The following is a 19,269-nucleotide window of genomic DNA, read 5'->3' as shown; positions in this document are numbered from 1 at the left end:
CCCAATTGATCTGTAAATGAAAATAAAAACCACAACCAATTACGGTCGTTACTGGATAAAGTCAACAGAAACAAAAATGAATTACAGGTAGCAGGCTTTTATTTATACATACAAATACTGAAGTAGAAATATAATACGGTTTTAAATGACAATTACTAGTACATGTTTAATTTAAGATGTAACATGTCAAACATCTTAAATCGAACATGTTAAACATTTAAAGCTGTATCATATAGAAATATAATACAGCTTTAAATGACAATTACTGGTACATTACATCTTAAATTAAACACGTCGAAAGTTCAAGAGTGCAAAATCACACTGTTCAACATCTTCAGCACATAAAGCTTCATAATCATCAGGATGAACGAGATCCCTGTATGGATCCTCCTCATCTTCGCTACCTGTAGTTAGAGATAGCACATCATCCGCTGCTTCATCTGTCATGCTATTGATAATCGTCTCTGTACTGTCCAATGCATTCAACATTCCACATTCCTTGAATGATTTGAAAATACTATCAACTCTTATTTCTTTCCATGAAGCAATGATCCATTCACAGATCAGGGGCAGTGATGAAGCCTGTACAATGTCTCCTTTCATATGTGTTTTTTTTCCCCATCACAAACCCAGTTATTCCACTTCATTCTCATCATGTCCTTAAATGGCTTATCAATACCAACATCTGTTGGTTGCAAAACACTTTCAAGCCAGCTGGAAATAATAGCTATGTCAGTGTTATATGATCAGATGTTATCAACAACATTCTTCACTAGATGGGATCTAAACTGATCCCAGACCTGCAAGCTCTTTTCCTTATGTAGTCCACCAATTTCAAACTTCCTTCATCCATTTCCTTCATCCATCTAGCCCTCTGCATACATATGGATGACAATTTCTTTTTGAAATTTCTCCTTCTCTTAAAAACAGCCATGGGTTTTAACTCAGCGCCATCAGCCATACAAAAAAGAACTAAAGTAAACCTACTTTTCTCATGGCCAATGGTTCTCACCATACTGTTTTTTCCCCTCTTTTTGGTTCACAGTTTGATTCTCTGGCATGTTGAGATTAATAGGGGTTTTGTCCATGTTTCCAATGGACGTTAACTTGTAAGCTTCCTTCTGCTGATTTCTGTTGACAAACTGGTAAACCTGTAATATCTTATCTTCTAGTCCAGCAGGCAGCTATTGTGCAGTCTGAGTTCTCTGCTGAAGTACTAAGCCATGCCTTTTCACAAACCTCGTGCACCATTCGACACTCGACATAAAATCCAAAATTCCATTCTTCTTTGATTTGTGTCTTGCATGGATTCAGATGGTTCACGACTAACACATATTCCATTTTGACGATTTTCAAGTATCCACTCAGCAACACCTTTCTCCAATTGTGGCCACTTGCTAGGTTTACCTCTGTTGGCAAACTTTCATTTTGGCATGCTCTGAAATTGAGTCGATACCTTTCTCCAGTCTCTCAAGTTTCTCTGATACACAAAATTATCTTGCTACTACACAGTCATTTGTTTCCTCTGCAACTCCAGTAACTTGCAAGGTTAATCACTGCTGTACATTTGTTGTTTTTTTCTGGAGGGCATTTTTACAAAAAATGAAGTAGAAATTTCAAAACCTCAATTAGGTATATAACTATATTCCACAAAGTTGGTTGTCACCTGAGTCTTTCGCACCAAATTGGTGTGAAATTGTACATCAAATCACATAACAGCACAAAAGAAATGAATTTCCTCATCATATAACCTCCACTCTTAAATGTTGTTCTGTTACCTGTGAAGATCTAGGGTCGACTTTTACACAAGATACATAGAAAATTCCAGGATTCTTTGGCCAAAAATAGGAGGTCAACGTTTACATGGGATCGACTATTACTCAAGTATACACAGTAAGAGAGACTGATGCCTAGAAGTGTACTGACACAAAACAACTCAAATTTAGAAATAAATAAGTAGACTTAATATTGTGAATGATGTAATTTTTGTCACAGGTTCAGTAGGATGAGCCCCAGTATGGGGGGATTGTCGTATGAGCAAAGGTCAAATAAATTGGGACTCTACTCTCTGAAGTTTAGAAGATGTGGAGGAGCCAGTGTTGGACTGGGGTGGACAAAGTTAAAAATCACACAATCGTCCAACAGGTTTATTTAGAAGCATCAGCTTTTAGAGTGCTGCTCCTTCATCAGGTAGCTGTGACACAGTGGCCTCACTGAAACATACCAGATTCTTAGCAAGCTTGACAGGGTAAATGCTGAGAGGATGTTTCCCATCATGGATCAAAGAGCATAGTCTCAGTATAGAGGGGCATCAATTTAAGACTGAGATGAGGAGGAATTTCTTCTCTATGAAAGGGGAGTGCCTTTGGAACGCCTTCTCACACATAGCTGTTGGAGCAAGTCCTTGTGTATACCGAAGGTCAAAATTAGGGGAATCAAGAATCCTGGAGAAAACGTGGTAAAGTGGATATGTGGATTTGTCAGAGCAAATGACTGCAGATGCTGGAATCTGTACTGAAAACAAGACCTGCTAGAGATCATAGCGGGTCAAGCAGTATCTAGGGAGAGAAAGCAAGCTAACATTTAGAGTCTACATGAAAACTGGAATGAAAGGTTCTGGGATTTTGGAATGCATAGATTTTGGAAATAGAAAAGAAAGTTGGATAGCTACATTAAATCTTTCCTAATAAAATTTCTAATTGTTTACATCAAAACCTTGGTGGCAGGGAAGGAACAATTAAAGTTTCACAACAGAAGGTCTGAAGGTGAAGCAGCAGGTTTACTCTATCTGATCCCCACCCCGCGACAAATGCACGTGTTTCCATTTTAGCTGGGGAGGAGTTAGGAACACCTAAGTACTCTACATTAGTAATATCGAGGCCCTTATTTACAGGAATAATTCTCAACTGTGAAGAAAAAAACTCTAGGTTTTTCCATTTTTGTTTCATATTTTTATCCTTTTTCTCTGCTTAGTTAAGTTCTCAGCCTGAATACTGACCTGATGCTATTTTATGATACTGTTCTTTAAATGCATAATTATACAAAAACATACAAAACCATTTTCTGTTACCGATGAAACAGACTTATCAGGAAAGATGCATAATGTTCGGAGATGTCTTGAAACATATAAAAGTGGATAAATCCCCAGGACCTGATCAGGTGTATCCTAGAACTCTGTGGGAAGCTAGGGAAGTGAATGTTGTGCCCCTTGCTGAGATGTCTGTATCAGCGATAGCCACAAGTGAGGTGCTGGAAGACTGGAGGTTGGCTAATGTGGTGCCACTGTTTAAGAAGGGTGGTAAGGAAAAAGCCAGAAAACTGTAGAACAATGAGCCTGATGTCGGTGGTGGGCAAGTTGTTGGAGGGAATCCTGAGGGACAGGATTTATGTGCATTTGGAAAGGCAAAGACTGATTAGGGATAATCAGCATGGCTTTGTGCATGGGAAATCATGTCTCATGAACCTGATTGAGTTTTTTGAAGAAGTAACAAAGAGGATTGATGAGAGCAGAGTGATTGACGTGATTTATATGAACGTCAGTAAGGTGTTCGATAAGGTTCCTCACGGGAGACTGGTTAGCAAGGTTAGATCTCCCGGAATACAGGGAGTTTTGGGAAGATTTTGAGAAGAATCTTCTCAAAAAAAATTTACAAAGGTGTTGCCAGATTTGGAGGATTTGAGCTATAGGAAGAGGCTGAATAGATAGGTTATTTTCCCTGGAGCATTGGACGCAGAGATTGACTTTATAGAGGTTTATAAAATCACGAGGGGCATGGAGAGGATAAATAGACAAGGTCTTTCCCAGGGGTGGCGGAGTCCAGAACTAGACTGTGCAGAACATAAGTTTATGGTAAGAGGTTGAGGGGACAAAGATATAAAAGGGACCTAAGGGGCAACATTTTCACACAGAGGGGGTGCATGTATGGAATGAGCTGCCAGAGGAAGTGGTGGAGGCTGGTACAATTACATCGTTTAAAAGGCATCTGGATGGGCATATGAATAGGAAGGGTTTAGAGTGATGTGGGCCAAGTGCTGGCAAATGGAACTAGATTATGTTAGGATACCTGGTCGGCATGGACAAGTTGGACTGAAGGGTCTGTGCTGTACATTTCGATGACTCTATACACACTGTAATGGTTTGTGTGAGCAATGAACTACAATTGTATAATCACATAGCAGTTGCAGTATTTGTAATATAAGTACAACTTACTATGCGGGCAACTGGGAGACTAGCCACAGCACCACCGAGGACAGTGTTCCTTTGTGTCACCTGAGCCAGCTGTTGTTGCTGCTGCTGTTTCTGTTTCAATTTTATTAACTGATCCTAATGAGGAAAAAGATTTTATTGAATTCTATCCATTTACATATTGACAGTCAACAGCACATCACTTTACAATAATCACATCTGATTGAATAATGAGGAACTCAAGTTCCCAACAAGCCTTAAGGTGGGGCCTTAAGAAATGTAGTGGGACAGAGGGACCTTGGAGTTCTGGTGCATGGTTCTCTCAAAGTGGAGTCACAGGTGGACATGGCAGTGAAGATGGCTTTCGGCACACTGGCCTTCATCAGTCAGGGCACTGAGTAAAGAAGTTGGGAATTTATGTTGCAGTTGTACAGGACATTGGTGAGGCCGTACATGTAGTGGTGTTCAGTTTTGGTCACCTTGCTATAGGAAGGATGCTATTAAACGGGAAAGAGTGCAGAAGAAATTTACAAGGATATTGCCAGGACTCAAGGGTCTGAGTTATAGGGAGAGGTTGGACTAACTAGGACTCTTTTCTTTAGAGTATAGGAGACTGAGGGGGGACCTTATAGAAGTGTATAAGATCATGAGGCATGGATAGGGTGAAAGCACTCAGTATTTTTCCCAGGGTTGGGGAATTAAGGACTAGAAGGCATCAGTTTACATAAGGTGCTCATCTGCAACTCCATTTTCTACACTAACCCATGTACACAGCTTAGGAGTCTCCATGAAAATACATCTTTGTAATGACTGCACTGAATGCTTATAGGGGTTTAAACAGCAATAGCATCTGTCAAGGTCAAGATGGATTGGGATTGAAAGTAGACATAAAAATGAAAATTGAACATAACATTAAATTTTTTGATGAAAGAAGGAACCCAAAGATTTCTTTTCACTGACACTTCCAAAAGATGAGGGAATGTGGTGGCATTGTGGTAATGTCACTGGACTGACCATCAGAACCCCAGCTTAATGTTCTGCAGACATGTGTTGAAGCCCACCATGGCAGATGGCGAAATTTGAATTCACAAAATCTGCAATAAAAAAGCTACCCTAAAGGCAACAATGTAACCATTGTCAATGCCGTAGAACCCCAGCTGGTTCAGTGATACACTTCAGGAAAGAAAAATCTGCCATCCTTACCCGATCTGGCCTACATGTGACTCCAGACGCATAGCAATGTAGTTGACTCTGAATTGCTCTCTGAGCAATGAGGGAAGCAACAATATATCCTGGCCTAGCTGGAGCCACCCACTCCCCATGAACAAGTGATTAAAAAATTGAAGGCGCAACTGCAACATACTTTTGTTTATGTAGTTAAAATAAAACATATACATATCTTTTTGTGTTTCAGACAGTAACTGAAAGCTCAGACTTACCGGCAGTTTCTGGACTGTCTTCAGCTGGGCGGAAGTTTGAGACTGTGGCTGGATTTGTTGAACCTGTACTGGAGCTGTCTGGGGTTGCCTGAAGAGCTGGATTTGTGCCTGGGAGATGGGTTTTCCGGTGGTCAGCTGAATGCCAGTAGCTGGGGATATAAATGTAAACTATCAAGGCAGGCTCATGGGTGAAGACTGTTAGCAAGAGTTGTACTCACTGTCATTATGATACCATTAAGGCCAGGATGAAATGTATAAAGTCAAATGAGTTTTACAAGTGTCAGTTCCCATATTAAACCAAGCTTTAACTTGCACTGCAATCATCTGCACTATATTTATTCCACTTTCTTAGGAAAATAATATCTTCTAACAGTGGAGGCCGGGACGCTAAATGTCTTCAAGGCAGAGATTGATAAATTCTTGATGTCACAATGAATTAAGGGCTACGGGGAGAATGCTGGTAAGTGGAGTTGAAATGCCCATCAGCCATGATTGAATGGCGGAGTGGACTCCAAATGGCCTTACTTCCACTCCTATGTCTTATGGTCTAATTATGCCTAGATTGTCACGGAGTTGAAATGACTTAGGAAGATGATTAAAATGTTTTGGGTGGAGGAGGATTGGGGCCCCAATTTTCTGGTGGCATTCAAATAAGGAATCCGGATAGGTTTTGGTTTGAAAATGTCAAAGAAAGGACATGTCTTTAACTAATTGCTTAGATTTACTGGAAGCCATGTGTCTGCATTTATGGCTGTCAGAGGTGTGTGATATTGTTTTGAAACACAGCTTGGGCATAGCCTGTGAAGACACAAGACATCCAGCTCAGCCTCTGCAACATGACCAACCCTCCTGAGTATCCCACAGATAGTTCTTCAATAACGCGATGGCTGCATTCTGGTTGCATGCCTGGGACTTCCATGTTGTGGCCATTTCTGAGACATGGATAAAACAGGGACAGGAATGATTGTTGCAGGTTCCACGATTTAGATGTTTCAGTAAGAACAGAGAAGATGGTAAAAGAGGGGGAGGTGTGGCATTGTTAGTCAAGGACAGTATTACAGTAGCAGAAAAGGCATCTGAAGACTCATCTAGTGAGTTAGTATGGGCTGAAGTGAGAAACAGGAAAAGAGAGGTCACCCTGTTGGGAGTTTTCTGGAGTCCTCCAAATATTTCCAGAGATGTAGAGGAAAGGATGACAAAGGTGATTCTGGATAGGGTCGAGAGTAACAGGGTTAGTTTTGTGGGGGACTTTAACTTTCCAAATATTGACTGGAAATACTGTAGTTCGAGTACTTTAGATGGGTCAGCTTTTATCCACTGTGTGCGGGATGGTTTCCTGACACATATGTAGACAAGCCAACAATGGGCAAGACCGCATTGGATTTGGTACTGGGTAATGAACCCGACCAGCTGTTAGGTGGTCGGTGAGCACTTCGGTGATCGCGACCACAATTCGGTTATGTTTAATTTGGCGAAGGAAAGGGATAGGTATATAATGCAGAACAAGAGTTATTGCTGGGGAAAAGGCAATTATGATGCCATTAGACAAGATTTAGAATGCATAAGATGGGGAAAGAAACTGCAGGGGATGGGCATAATTGAAATGTGGAGTTTATTCAAGGAACAGCTACTGTGAATCCTTAATAAGTATGTACCTTTCAGGCAGGGAGGAAGTTTTCGAGTGAGGGAGCCATGGTTTACTAAAGAAGTTGAATCTCTTGTCAAGAGAAAGAAGGAGGCTTATGTAAGGATGAGACATGAAGGCTAGGTTAGGGTGCTTCAGAGTTACAAGTTAGCCAGGAAGGACCTAAAAAGAGAGCTAAGAAGAACAGGAGGGGACATGAGAAATTGTTGGCAGATAGGATCAAGGAAAACCCTGAGGCTTTCTATAGGTATATCAAGAATAAAAGAATGACTAAAGAAAGATTAGGGTCAATCAAGGATATAGTGGGAAGTTATGTGTGGAGTCTGAGGAGATAGGGGAAGCGCTAAATGAATATTTTTTGTCAGTATTCACACTGGAAAAAGACAATGTTGTTGAGGGGAATAATGAGGTATAGACTACTAGGTTAGACAGGAATGAGGTTCACAAGGAGGTGGTGTTAGCAATTCTGAGAAGTGTGAAAATAGATAAGTCCCCTGGGCCGGATGGGATTTATCTTTGCAATCTCCTCCCTGGCTTTCCAGAGAATCCTGAGTCCTTGGCTTTGATCTTTATGTCGTCATTGTCTACAGGAATAGTGCCAGAAGACTGGAGGAATGCAAATGCTGTCCCCTGGTACAAGAAGGGGAGTAGAGACAACCCTGGTAATTACAGACCAGTGAGCCTTCGGTTGTGGATAAAGTGTGAAAAAGATTATAAAGGATGAGATTTATAATCATCTAGAGAGGAATAAGTTAATTAGGGATAGTCAACATGGTTTTGTGAAGGGTAGGTCGTGCCTCACAAACGTTAGAGTTCTTTGAAATGGTGACCAAACAGGTAGTTGAGGGTAAAGCAGTTGACGTGGTGTATATGGATCTCAGTGAGGTGTTTTATAAGGTTCTCCACAGTAGGCTATTGCACAAAATACGGAAGCATGGGATTGAGGGTGATTTGGCGGATAGAATCAGAAATTGGCTAGCTGAAAGTAGACTGAGGCTGGTGGTTGATTGGAAATGTTCATCCTGGAGTTCAGTTACCAGTGGTGTACCTCAAGGATCTGTTTTGGGGCCACTGGTTTTTGTCATTTTCATAACTTACCTAGATGAGGGCATAGAAGGATGGATTAGTAAATTTGCAGATGAGACTAAGGTCGGTGGAGTTGTGGTAGTGCTGAAGGATGTTGCAAGTTACAGAGGGACACAGATAAGCTGCAGAGCTGGGCTGAGAGGTTGCAAATGGAGTTTAATGTGGAAACGTGAGAGATGATACACTTTGGACGGAGTAACAGGAATAGAGAGTACTGAGCTAATGGCAAGATTCTTGGTAATGTAGAAGAGCAGAGACATCTCGGTGCCAATGTACATAGATCCCTGAAAGTTGCCACACAGGTTGATATGATTGTTAAGGCGGCATATGGCATGTTACCTTAATTGGTAGAAGGACTGAGTTTCAGAGCCACAAGGTCATGCTGCAGCTGTACAAAATTCTGGTGCGGCTGCACTTGGAGTACTGTGTACAGTTCTAGTCACCGCATTATAGGAAGGATGTGGAAGCTTTGGAAAGGGTTAAGAGGAGATTCACTAGGATGTTGCCTGGTATGGAGGGAGGTCTTATGATGAAAGGCTGAGGGACTTGAGGCTGTTTTCGTTAGAGGGAAGCTGCTGTCAGGTGACTTAATTGAGACATATATGATCATCAAGGATTTGCATTCAGCAGGGGGTGGGAACCTGTGTTGTAGTTCCAGTTCACAGGAGGATGAGAGTAGGGAGGATATGGACAGGATTCCATGGTCACAGGAATGTGCTGGCTGACAGCAAACCAGTTTGAAGTGTGTCTACTTCAAGGCCAGGAGTATCTGGAATAAGGTAGGTGAGGTTGCAGCATGGATAGGTACCTGGAATGTCGATGTTGTGGCCATTTTGGAGACATGGATAGAACAGGTCAGGAATGGATGTTGCAGGGGCCAGGGTTTAGATCTTTCATTAAGATCAGGGGAGGTGTGGCTTTGTTAGTCAAGAACAGTATAACGGTGGCTGAAAGAACTTTTGACGAGGACTCATCTACTGAGGTTAGAAACAGTGGAGGAGAGGTCACACTGCTTGGAGTTTTTTTTATATAGGCCTACGCAAAGTTCCAGGGATGCGGAGGAGAGGATTGACAAATCTATTCTGGGTAGGAGTGAAAGAAACACGGTGGTCATTATGGGAAACTTTAACTTCCCCAACATTGGCTGGAAATGCTATAATTCTAGTATGTCGGATGGATCAATTTTTGTCCAATGGTGCAGGAGGGTTTCCTGACACAGTATGTCAAAGAGCTGACAAGAGGAGAGGCCACACTGGATCTGGTGCTTAGTAATGAACCAGGCCAGCTGTTTGACTGAGTGGACAGAGTGACCATTATTTGGTTGTGTTTAGTTTAGCGATGGAAAGGGATAGGTACATGCCACAGGACAAGAGGTATAGATTTGGGGGGGGGGGGGGGGGGGGAAAGGACAATTATAATGCGGTTAGGCAAGACTTAGGAGGCATAGAATGGGCTAGAAAAATGCAGCGGATGGGGACAATTGAAATGTAGAGCTGGTTTAAGGAGACATATTGCATGTCTTGGATAGGTATGTCCCTGTCAGGCAGGTAGGAAGTGATAAGGTAAGTGAATTGTGGTTTAAGAAATTGCAACTCTTGTTAAGCGGAAGGAGGCGGTTCATGTGACGTTGAGGCAAGATGGTTAAGATGAGGCAATGGAGTTACAGATTAGTTAGGAAGAATTTAAAGAGAGAGAGTTAAGAAGAGCAACGAGGGGACATAAGTAGTCTTTACTCAGTAGAATAAAGGAGAACCCTAAAGCTTTCCATAGGTATGTGAGGAATAAAAAGGTGACTAAGGTAGGAATAGGGCCTGTCAAAGACAGAAGTGGGAAGTTGTGTGTGGACCCTGTGGAGATTGGAGAGGTGCTAAATGAATATTTCTCATCTGTTTTTACTCAGGAAAAGGAGAATATTGTAGAGGATAAGACTGAGATATAGGCTATTAGACTTGAAAGGATTGAGGTTAGTAAGGAGGAGGTGTTATCAATTCTAGAAGTATGAAAGTAGATAAGTCCCCTGGGCTGGATGGGATTTTTCCAAGAATTCTCTGGAATGCTAGGAGGGAGATGACGGAGTCTTTGGCCTTGATCTTTGAGTCGTCATTGTCGACAGACGATGAAGGAATGCAAATATCATGCCCTTGTTCAAGGAAGGCAGTAGAGATGACCCAGGTAATTATAGACCAGAGAGCCTTATGTCTGTCGTAGGAACAGTTTTGGAAAGGATTATAAGAGTTCGGATTTATAATCATGTAGCAAGCAGCTATTTGATTGGAAGTAGTCAACATGGATTCCTCAATGGCAGGTCATGTCTTACAAACCTCACTGAGTTTTTTTGAGAAGGTGACCAAGCATGTGGATGAGGGTAGGGCAGTTCAGTTAAGCCTTTGATAAGGTTCCACATGGTAGGTTTTTGGAGAAAATGTGGAGACATGGGATTGAAGGTGATTTAGCAGTATGGATTAGAAACTGGCTTTCTGTAAGAAGGCAATGAGTGGTGTTTAAGATAAGTGCATGTTAAAAGATGCATCGTGCATTAAGAGTTAACACAGGTAACTTCAGAGAAAGGCACTGAAAGAAATGAGCAGACACATGTGCAAAATAAATTCTGATCTATGTAGAAGTCATTAAATTACTCAATGATGCAATTATCAATTTGTGGCATGGCAAAAGGCAATAATTGTCCAACCTGGGGTGACTTGCGTGACCAATGGTCTTGTTTGGGACTGCACTGGAGTCAGGTTGGTCGTCACCACTGCTGCTGCTGTGGCTGTCACTGGGGCCATTGCAGCTCGGACACCCTGGTTGGTTGCTATGGCTACAACCTCTGTGGTAGCAGCAGATGTGGCCACGGTTCGCTGCTGAGCATGTACGACCTGAGCTGTTGTACCCCCTGCAGACTGGAAGATAGATAAGAGATATTAACACAAAATACTGTCTTCATTTGTTGGCTTTAAAGGAAAGAAAATGCAGGAGTGGCGTCTAATAGGTAGCTGATCTAGAATATAGAACACTACAATACAGAAATGGGCCCTTCGGCCCACGAGGTTGTGCTGAACATGATACAAATTAATCTAATCCCTTCTGCCTGCCCTTGGTCCATATCCCTCCATTCCTTACATACTCATGTACTTAACTAAAAGTCCCTTAAATGCCCCTATCGTATCTATCTCTGCCACCACCCTGGGAATGGTACATTCCAAACTCCTACCACTGAATAGAAAACTTTCCCCTCACATCTCCTTTGAACTTTTCCCCTCTCGACTTAAATACATGCCCCCCAATATTAGACATTTCAACTCGGAGGAAAAAGATTCTGACCATCAACCCTGTCTGCGCATCTCATGGTGTTACAGACTTCTATCAAGCCTCTCCTCAGCCTCTGCCCATCCAGAGAAAACAACCCAATGTTTTTCTAGCCTCTCCTCATAACCTCTAAGCTAGGTGGCATCCTGGCAAACTCTTCTGCATCCTCTCAAAAAGCCTCCATATCCAGCCTGTAATGTGGTGACCAGAACTGAATGCAATAGATTAAATGTGGCCTAACCTTGCGGCTTATCATGCTGCAATACCAGCTTTTATGGCATCTCATGCAGCTGAAGTGTAGTTTTGGGGGGAGGAGATTATTATTGTAACAGGTAACACCATGTTGTATCAAGCCCATGTTCACATTCTCAGTCCTCATCGTGTCTCTTGCACTGCACTGAAAGATGTGATATGCGAAGCCAATGAAATTGGTCATCCAAAGATGAGCAGCATTAGCTACAGGAGGATCGGAACCTGCAAGGGGAATCGCAGACAGGTGGCAGGTGAAATTTAAGATAAATTTAGTGGGCGGCACGGTGGCACAGTGGTTAGCACTGCTGCCTCACAGCGCCTGAGACCCGGGTTCAATTCCCGACTCAGGCGACTGACTGTGTGGAGTTTGCACGTTCTCCCCGTGTCTGCGTGGGTTTCCTCCGGGTGCTCCGGTTTCCTCCCACAGTCCAAAGATGTGCGGGTCAGGTGAATTGGCCATGCTAAATTGCCCGTAGTGTTAGGTAAGGGGTAAATGTAGGGGTATGGGTGGGTTGCGCTTCGGCGGGTCGGTGTGGACTTGTTGGGCCGAAGGGCCTGTTTCCACACTAAGTCTAATCGAATCTAATGTCGAGAAAACGCAAGTTGTATCACACGAGGACAACCTGAGTGTCGAGGAATGGATAAGTACATAATTGGAAAAAGAAAAATGGGCAATCAGAACTAACGAGATCCGAGAGTCCTGATTGAAAGTCAATTGAAACCATTGACGGCAAAGTTTAGTTGTAGCTGGTAAACTAAGTGAGGTGTTAGGGTGTACTGAAATATTGACCTGAAACAATGAGATAATCCTGCCTTTTTATAAGTAAAAGGCAGAAGTAGAATTTAAATCATATGCATATAATTCTGATCACTGAAATACAAACCAGGATCTTGCAGTAATTAAAAAAAAGGACAGGAAATGTACAGATTAGGTTCTAATGGAGTGATTATATAAAGTAGCCTTTTCTTCTTGGAGGGAGGAGTTAACTGTACACTTCAAGATTTTAAAAAACAACAATATATAATGAGATGGTCCACTATGCCCAGACAACAGATAACTAGAGGATATATCTTGTACTTGAATAGGGAAAAGGTAAAGTAAAAAAAATCTCAGGAAATACTGGGGACATTTCTTGGTCCCTGGTCCCTTGGAAGGAGCATGGGTAGGATTGGCAGCAAAATATAAAAACCTTTCACGAGGTCTCCCTGATGTGGCTCCCCCTTCTTGTAAATCTCCCAAATGTGCGCTGTCTCTGGAATTAGCAAAAATAAAATACTGCAGATGCTAGAAATCTGAAATAAGAACAAAAAACGCTGAAAGGACTCAGTACATCTGGAAACTCTGTGGAAAGTGTTATGTTTCAGGTTATCACCTGTTTTTCCACACATTCTGCCTGACCTGCTGGACCACTCCCGCAGTTTTCATCCCTATTAGTGAAATCAGCAAACCTTTAACCAAATGCAGGCAGGCAATCAAGACACTTAATATCTCAATCAGTCATCATTGTTGGAGTGACTGAAAGTCTACTGACATTGCAAAGCCCCTCAAACTGAGTCTGAAGTCTGCCATAACAGAAGATCAGAGGGCAACCAGGGAACTCCTCCTTCCACACGGACAGTTCTGGGCCCTCAGGTCATTCAGAGCATCATCTCAGACTCTCCAAGCCAGAGCAGCTCGCGCCTGTCTCTAACGAGTTCAACGCGTGGCGAGACATCGAACAATTCTTCCGCCGCCTTCGCGCCTACTTCTTCAACCAGGATTCTCGCCCACCCTCTGACCACCCCTTCTCCTGCCTCTAACACACCCCATCCATCTGGACACCCCGTGCTGACCACTTACCTGCCCTCGATCTCTTCATAGCCAAGTGCCGCCGCGACATTAACCGCCTCAACCTCTCCACCCCTCTCACCCACTCCAACCACTCACCCTCGGAATGTGCAGCCCTCCACTCCCTCCGTTTCAACCCCAACCTCACTATCAAACCGGCAGACAAGGGAAGCGCGGTGGTAGTTTGGCGCACCGACCTTTACACCGCTGAAGCTAAACGCCAGCTCGCGGAAACCTCCACCTACTGCCCCCTTGACCATGACCCCACCTCCCACCACCAAACCATCATCTCCCAGACCATCCATAACCTCATTTCCTCAGGGGATCTCCCATCCACCGCCTCCAACCTCATAGTCCCACAACCCCGCACCGCCCGTTTCTACCTCCTGCCCAAAATCCACAAACCTGCCTGCCCCGGCCGACCCATTGTCTCAGCCTGCTCCTGCCCCCCGAACTCATCTCTGCATACCTCGACACGGTCCTGTCCCCCTTAGTCCAAGAACTCCCCACCTACCTTCGGGACACCACCCACGCCCTCCACCTCCTCCATGATTTTCACTTCCCCAGTCCCCAACGCCTTATCTTCACCATGGACATCCAGTCCCTGTACACCTCCATCCCCCATCACGAAGGACTCAAAGCCCTCCGCTTCTTCCTTTCCCGCCGTACCAACCAGTACCCTTCCACTGACACCCTCCTTCGACTGACTGAACTGGTCCTCACTCTGAACAACTTCTCTTTCCAATCCTCCCACTTCCTCCAAACCAAAGGAGTTGCCATGGGCACCCGCGTGGGCCCCAGCTATGCCTGCCTCTTCGTAGGTTATGTGGAACAGTCCATCTTCCGCAGCTATACTGGCACCACCAACCACCTTTTCATCCGCTACATCGATGACTGTATCGGCGCTGCCTTGTGCTCCCACAAGGAGGTTGAACAGTTCATCCACTTTACTAACACCTTCCATCCCGACCTCAAATTCACCTGGACTGTCTCAGACTCCTCCCTCCCCTTCCTAGACCTCTCCATTTCTACCTCAGGCAACCAAATCAACACGGACATTTACTATAAACCGACCGACTCCCACAGTTACCTAGATTACACCTCCTCCCACCCTGCCCCCTGTAAAAACGCCATCCCATATTCCCAATTCCTTCGTCTCCGCCGCATCTGCTCCCAGGAGGACCAGTTCCAACACCGTACAACCCAGATGGCCTCTTTGTTCAAAGACCGCAATTTCCTCGCAGACGTGGTTGACGATGCTCTCCACCGCATCTCCTCCACTTCCCGCTCCTCCGCCCCTCCAATCGCCACCAGCACAGAACCCCACTGGTCCTCACCTACCACCCCACCAACCTCCAGATACATCGTATCATCCGTCGTCATTTCCGCCACCTCCAAACAGACCCCACCACCACGGATATATTTCCCTCCCTTCCCCTATCAGCGTTCCGAAAAGACCACTCCCTCCATGACTCCCTCGTCAGGTCCACACCCCTCACCAACCCAACCTCCACTCCTGGCACCTTCCTCTGCAACCGCAAGAAATGCAAAACTTGCGCCCACACCTCCCCCCTCACTTCCATCCAAGGCCCCAAGGGATCCTTCCATATCCACCACAAATTCATCTGCACCTCCACACACATCATCTATTGCATCCGCTGCACCCGATGTGGCCTCCTTTATATTGGGGAGACAGGCCGCCTACTTGCGGAACGTTTCAGAGAACACCTCTGGGACACCTGGACCAACCAACCCAACCACCCCGTGGCTCAACATTTCAACTCCCCCTCCCACTCCACCAAGGATATGCAGGTCCTTGGACTCCTCCATCGCTAGACTATAGCAACACGACGGCTGGAGGAAGAGCGCCTCATCTTCCACCTAGGAACCCTCCAACCACAAGGGATGAATGCAGATTTCTCCAGTTTCCTCATTTCCCCTCCCCCCCACCTTGTCTCAGTCCCAACCTTCCTAACCTGCAATCTTCTTCCTGACCTCTCCGCCCCCACCCCCACTCAGGCCTATCACCCTCACCTTAACCGCCTTCCACCTATCACATTTCCAATGCTCCTTCCCCAAGTCCCTCATCCCTACTTTTATCTTAGCCTGCTTGGCACACTTTCCTCATTCCTGAAGAAGGGCTCATACCCAAAACGTCGATTCTCCTGCTCCTTGGATGCTGCCTGACCTGCTGCGCTTTTCCAGCAACACATTTTCAGCTGATCTCCAGCATCTGCAGTCCTCACTTTTTCCCTAGTCAAGATGACAGCTAGCCATCACTTTGGCCCAACAACTGTCACTCTTGCTTCCATTTCCTGCCTGATTTTAACCACCCAATAAACAAGCCTGCAGCCAATTAGTCAGCCAGTCATGTAAACAACTTCTGGCAAGCAGCAGCAGCTCTGTACTCACAAAGTGTCCCAGTGTGGGCATCCCTACTGCTCATAGAACAGTTTAGATTGGTTATCTCAAGTAAGCACAGAAATAGACCCTTTGGCTCAACTTGTCTAAGTCAACCAGACATCTCAATGTGAACCAGCCCAATTTGCCAACATTTGGCCTACATCCCTCTAAACCCTTCCTATTCATATACCCATCCAGATGCTTTTGAGACAGGCACCAATGAGACGTAGGAATAGTTTATACTCATTCAATCAAACCAAATTAGGTAGATAAAATAACACTTTTGAATACAGTACAAGTAAAATAAACCCTTGTGTGTGGTAGACTGATGACTTTGCATCGATCATGACCAAATGGGGGTTTTCCTCATCTCATATGAGAGTTTGTTATAAACTGGTTGATAGAGGCTAATCATTGGGTCAATATCCCTTGCATCATGTGACAACCCACTGAATGTTTGTCCCTTTTCAATGAACAATCCCCATTTGTGTTCTTTTGCCCTTCTGTCCATGATTACACCAGTAAACTCACATCTTTGTCTTCTGTTTTTTTCCTTTGTCATTCTGTTCTCCTACTTCTTCTGCTTCTCTTTCACTTTTAAAAAAATTTCACTTATATTTTCACATTCTCCATACCTCAATGATGATAGGGAAGCATTGATGACATTGTTCAGGGTGAGGTATGGGGACATGCTAAAAAGGTGACACTTTAGGCAATGACAGGAAATGTGAAACGATATAGAAGAAAGCTGATCATTGTCAACCTGTCTCACAGGGACTCATTCATTATGAAGAATGTACCAACACAGGTGTAGCCAACTAACTGAATGGGAAATGTAATACAAAGGAAGCATGGCAATTAGCTGCTCCACCTAAGTTTTCTTTAGAAGTACATGTATGAATATTGTTTGCACTGCATCTTATAATTCTGAAGCAACTAAATATATTAACACATACTGTAAGAGTTCCAGAGATGACATGCGAAGTGAGTCGCTTGTTAATAGGCTGAAATGTACTCTGCTGGACTCCTGCTGCCGTGTTCACAATGACATTGCCTCCAACAGTGGCTACAAAGAAAAGAATCAATGTGAATGCCAGCTGAAATGAGAGTTGTGCTGACTCTATCAAAATGGATTCCTTGCAAAGCAATCACTTACCAGTCTGAATGCTTGTCGTGCCAGCAGCTGTTTTAATAGCTCCAGCCTGCTAAAAAAGAGAGAAAGCATTACTTAACTTGGAGCAATATAAATCCCACACCAATCTAATATAACAGTGAATGCTGTTACAGTGTGTCTTTAATGCACTATTAAAATGAGTTAAACCACTTACATGCATCCTTTAGCTGCTTAGCCCCTAAGCTCTGGAATACCCTCCCTAAAACCCACTCTAATTCTGTAATTCTCTCGCCTTTCCAAGATATTCCAAACCAAACTACGTCTTCAACCAAGCTTTTAATCACCTATTATATCAGCATGTGGCTCATAGTCTAAACGCGTTTGTTAATGCTCTCACAGACTAATTTGGAACATTTTACTAAAATAAAGATTGCGCATAGGTGCAAGGTGCTACTGGTTTTACTGTAAAGAATGTTTATCAAAAAGGCCAAATGCTAATGATATTGGAAATGACAAAATACAAGTCAATGCCCAATTCCCTGCTCAATCTAAAAATAGAGTCACAAATTTCCTCAACATTATTTCAATTAAGAAGCTCCAAGGCAAAGTAAAGGCCCAAATATAATTGCTGTCATGGTCTCTCACTCCCTCACACACTGGAAATCAAAAACAAGTTACTCATTATGGTCATTAATGCTGGGTCTTAAATGAATCAAACAATCAAAATTAAACATTTTATAAAAAGTATGAATAGATTAAAATTGTGGAGAAGCTTGATCCAAGTTTGTAGAAATAGGCAGGGGCATAGTTACATTATCATTGGACTAGTAATCTAGAGGATGTTTAATGCTCTGCAAACACAGATTCAAATCCCTTCATTGGCTGATGGAATTTCAATTCAGTTAATAAATTTGAAAAATAAAATTAGTTTCACTAAAGGGATGTCATTATGCATCTAATCAATTGTTTTAAAAAAAACCTGATTCGCTAATGTCCTTCAGGGAAGGATATAATGCCATCTTTACCCAGTCTGGCCTACATGTCATTCCAGACCCAAGGCAATGCTGGCCCTCTGAAATGGCCTGGCAAGCCATTCAGTTCAGGGCCAGTTAGGGATGGGCAACAAATGCCAGTCATTTGCAAAGCCCATGAAAAATATTTTGAAAGCCACATCTAGAAATCCACCAACTCAATTCTATTCCCCTGATTTCTTATATTTATGTTTGTTTTAAAACATTTTCTTTGATTCAATACAGGTTGTTGTGATCTGGAAAGCACAGTTTAAGAAACAATATTAAAGTTAATTAAATAATAACTTTCAAAATTAACTGGATAAACAGTCAAGGGAGAAATAAATCTTCAGAGCAATGAGGAAAGAGCAGGCCAAGTAGAATTAACAAGATGGCTCGTCTGAAGAGTTAAATTACCTCCTTTGTGCTGTGCAACTTTTATTATTCCTACGACACACACACTCCACACATGCATAAGGAAAACCCTCAAATAAAGAAAAGCAAATGAAAACAATCTTTCTTACTAGCACGGTGGTGTTGGGAACAGTGGATGCAGCAGTCTGCACGACAGCTTGAGACTGCTGAAGCACTGGAGTCTGAGCCTGTGAGCCCTGCTGCTGTTGTACAGCTGGCTGAGTATTTTGCTGTGCTTGCTGTTGTTGTTGTGCAAGTTGCTGGGCTCTCTGCTGCTCTGCTAAAGCCTTGGAGTTCATTACAAATAAATATACATATAATTAATCATGGTAGAAAATTTTGATAGAAATTAATTTGCATTCTAATTCTCTCATTTCCGATTCCTGTATTTTCCCAACATTGTTTCTTAGCCAAACTATGAACTGCTTCAAAGGAAAAAAATGACAGAAGATCTACAATTGCAAATCAAACAAAAAACAAGGTATAATATTATAGAAATTGCAGTGTAGATAAATCAACATCAGTCAAACGGAAAAAAAAGTAATGACGTCTCAAGTCTAGATCCTGATCAAAGAAAACGGTATAC

General features: G+C 43.2%; 1 protein-coding gene across 7 annotated transcripts in view; it reads right to left on the bottom strand.

Annotated features, from left to right (window-relative positions):
- Positions 1 to 19,269, bottom strand: part of ep400 (E1A binding protein p400) — a 160,951-nt gene that overhangs the window by 13,976 nt on the left and 127,706 nt on the right. For 6 of the 7 annotated variants that reach the window (XM_060843381.1, XM_060843384.1, XM_060843387.1 and 3 more), the window contains 6 exons: positions 18,794 to 18,970; positions 17,302 to 17,350; positions 17,102 to 17,211; positions 11,046 to 11,256; positions 5,626 to 5,774; positions 4,211 to 4,324 (listed from right to left, as the gene is read on the bottom strand). In XM_060843381.1, coding sequence (XP_060699364.1) covers positions 4,211 to 4,324; positions 5,626 to 5,774; positions 11,046 to 11,256; positions 17,102 to 17,211; positions 17,302 to 17,350; positions 18,794 to 18,970 — 810 coding nt within the window. The remainder of the gene's footprint in view (positions 1 to 4,210; positions 4,325 to 5,625; positions 5,775 to 11,045; positions 11,257 to 17,101; positions 17,212 to 17,301; positions 17,351 to 18,793; positions 18,971 to 19,269) is intronic. The other variant, XM_060843383.1, reaches the window with a different exon arrangement.

The sequence above is a fragment of the Hemiscyllium ocellatum genome, chromosome 24 (assembly GCF_020745735.1).
Source record: "Hemiscyllium ocellatum isolate sHemOce1 chromosome 24, sHemOce1.pat.X.cur, whole genome shotgun sequence".
NCBI lineage: Eukaryota > Metazoa > Chordata > Chondrichthyes > Orectolobiformes > Hemiscylliidae > Hemiscyllium > Hemiscyllium ocellatum.
The sequence above is the reverse complement of the archived record's forward strand: the minus strand, read 5'-3'. Positions and strand labels throughout refer to the sequence as shown.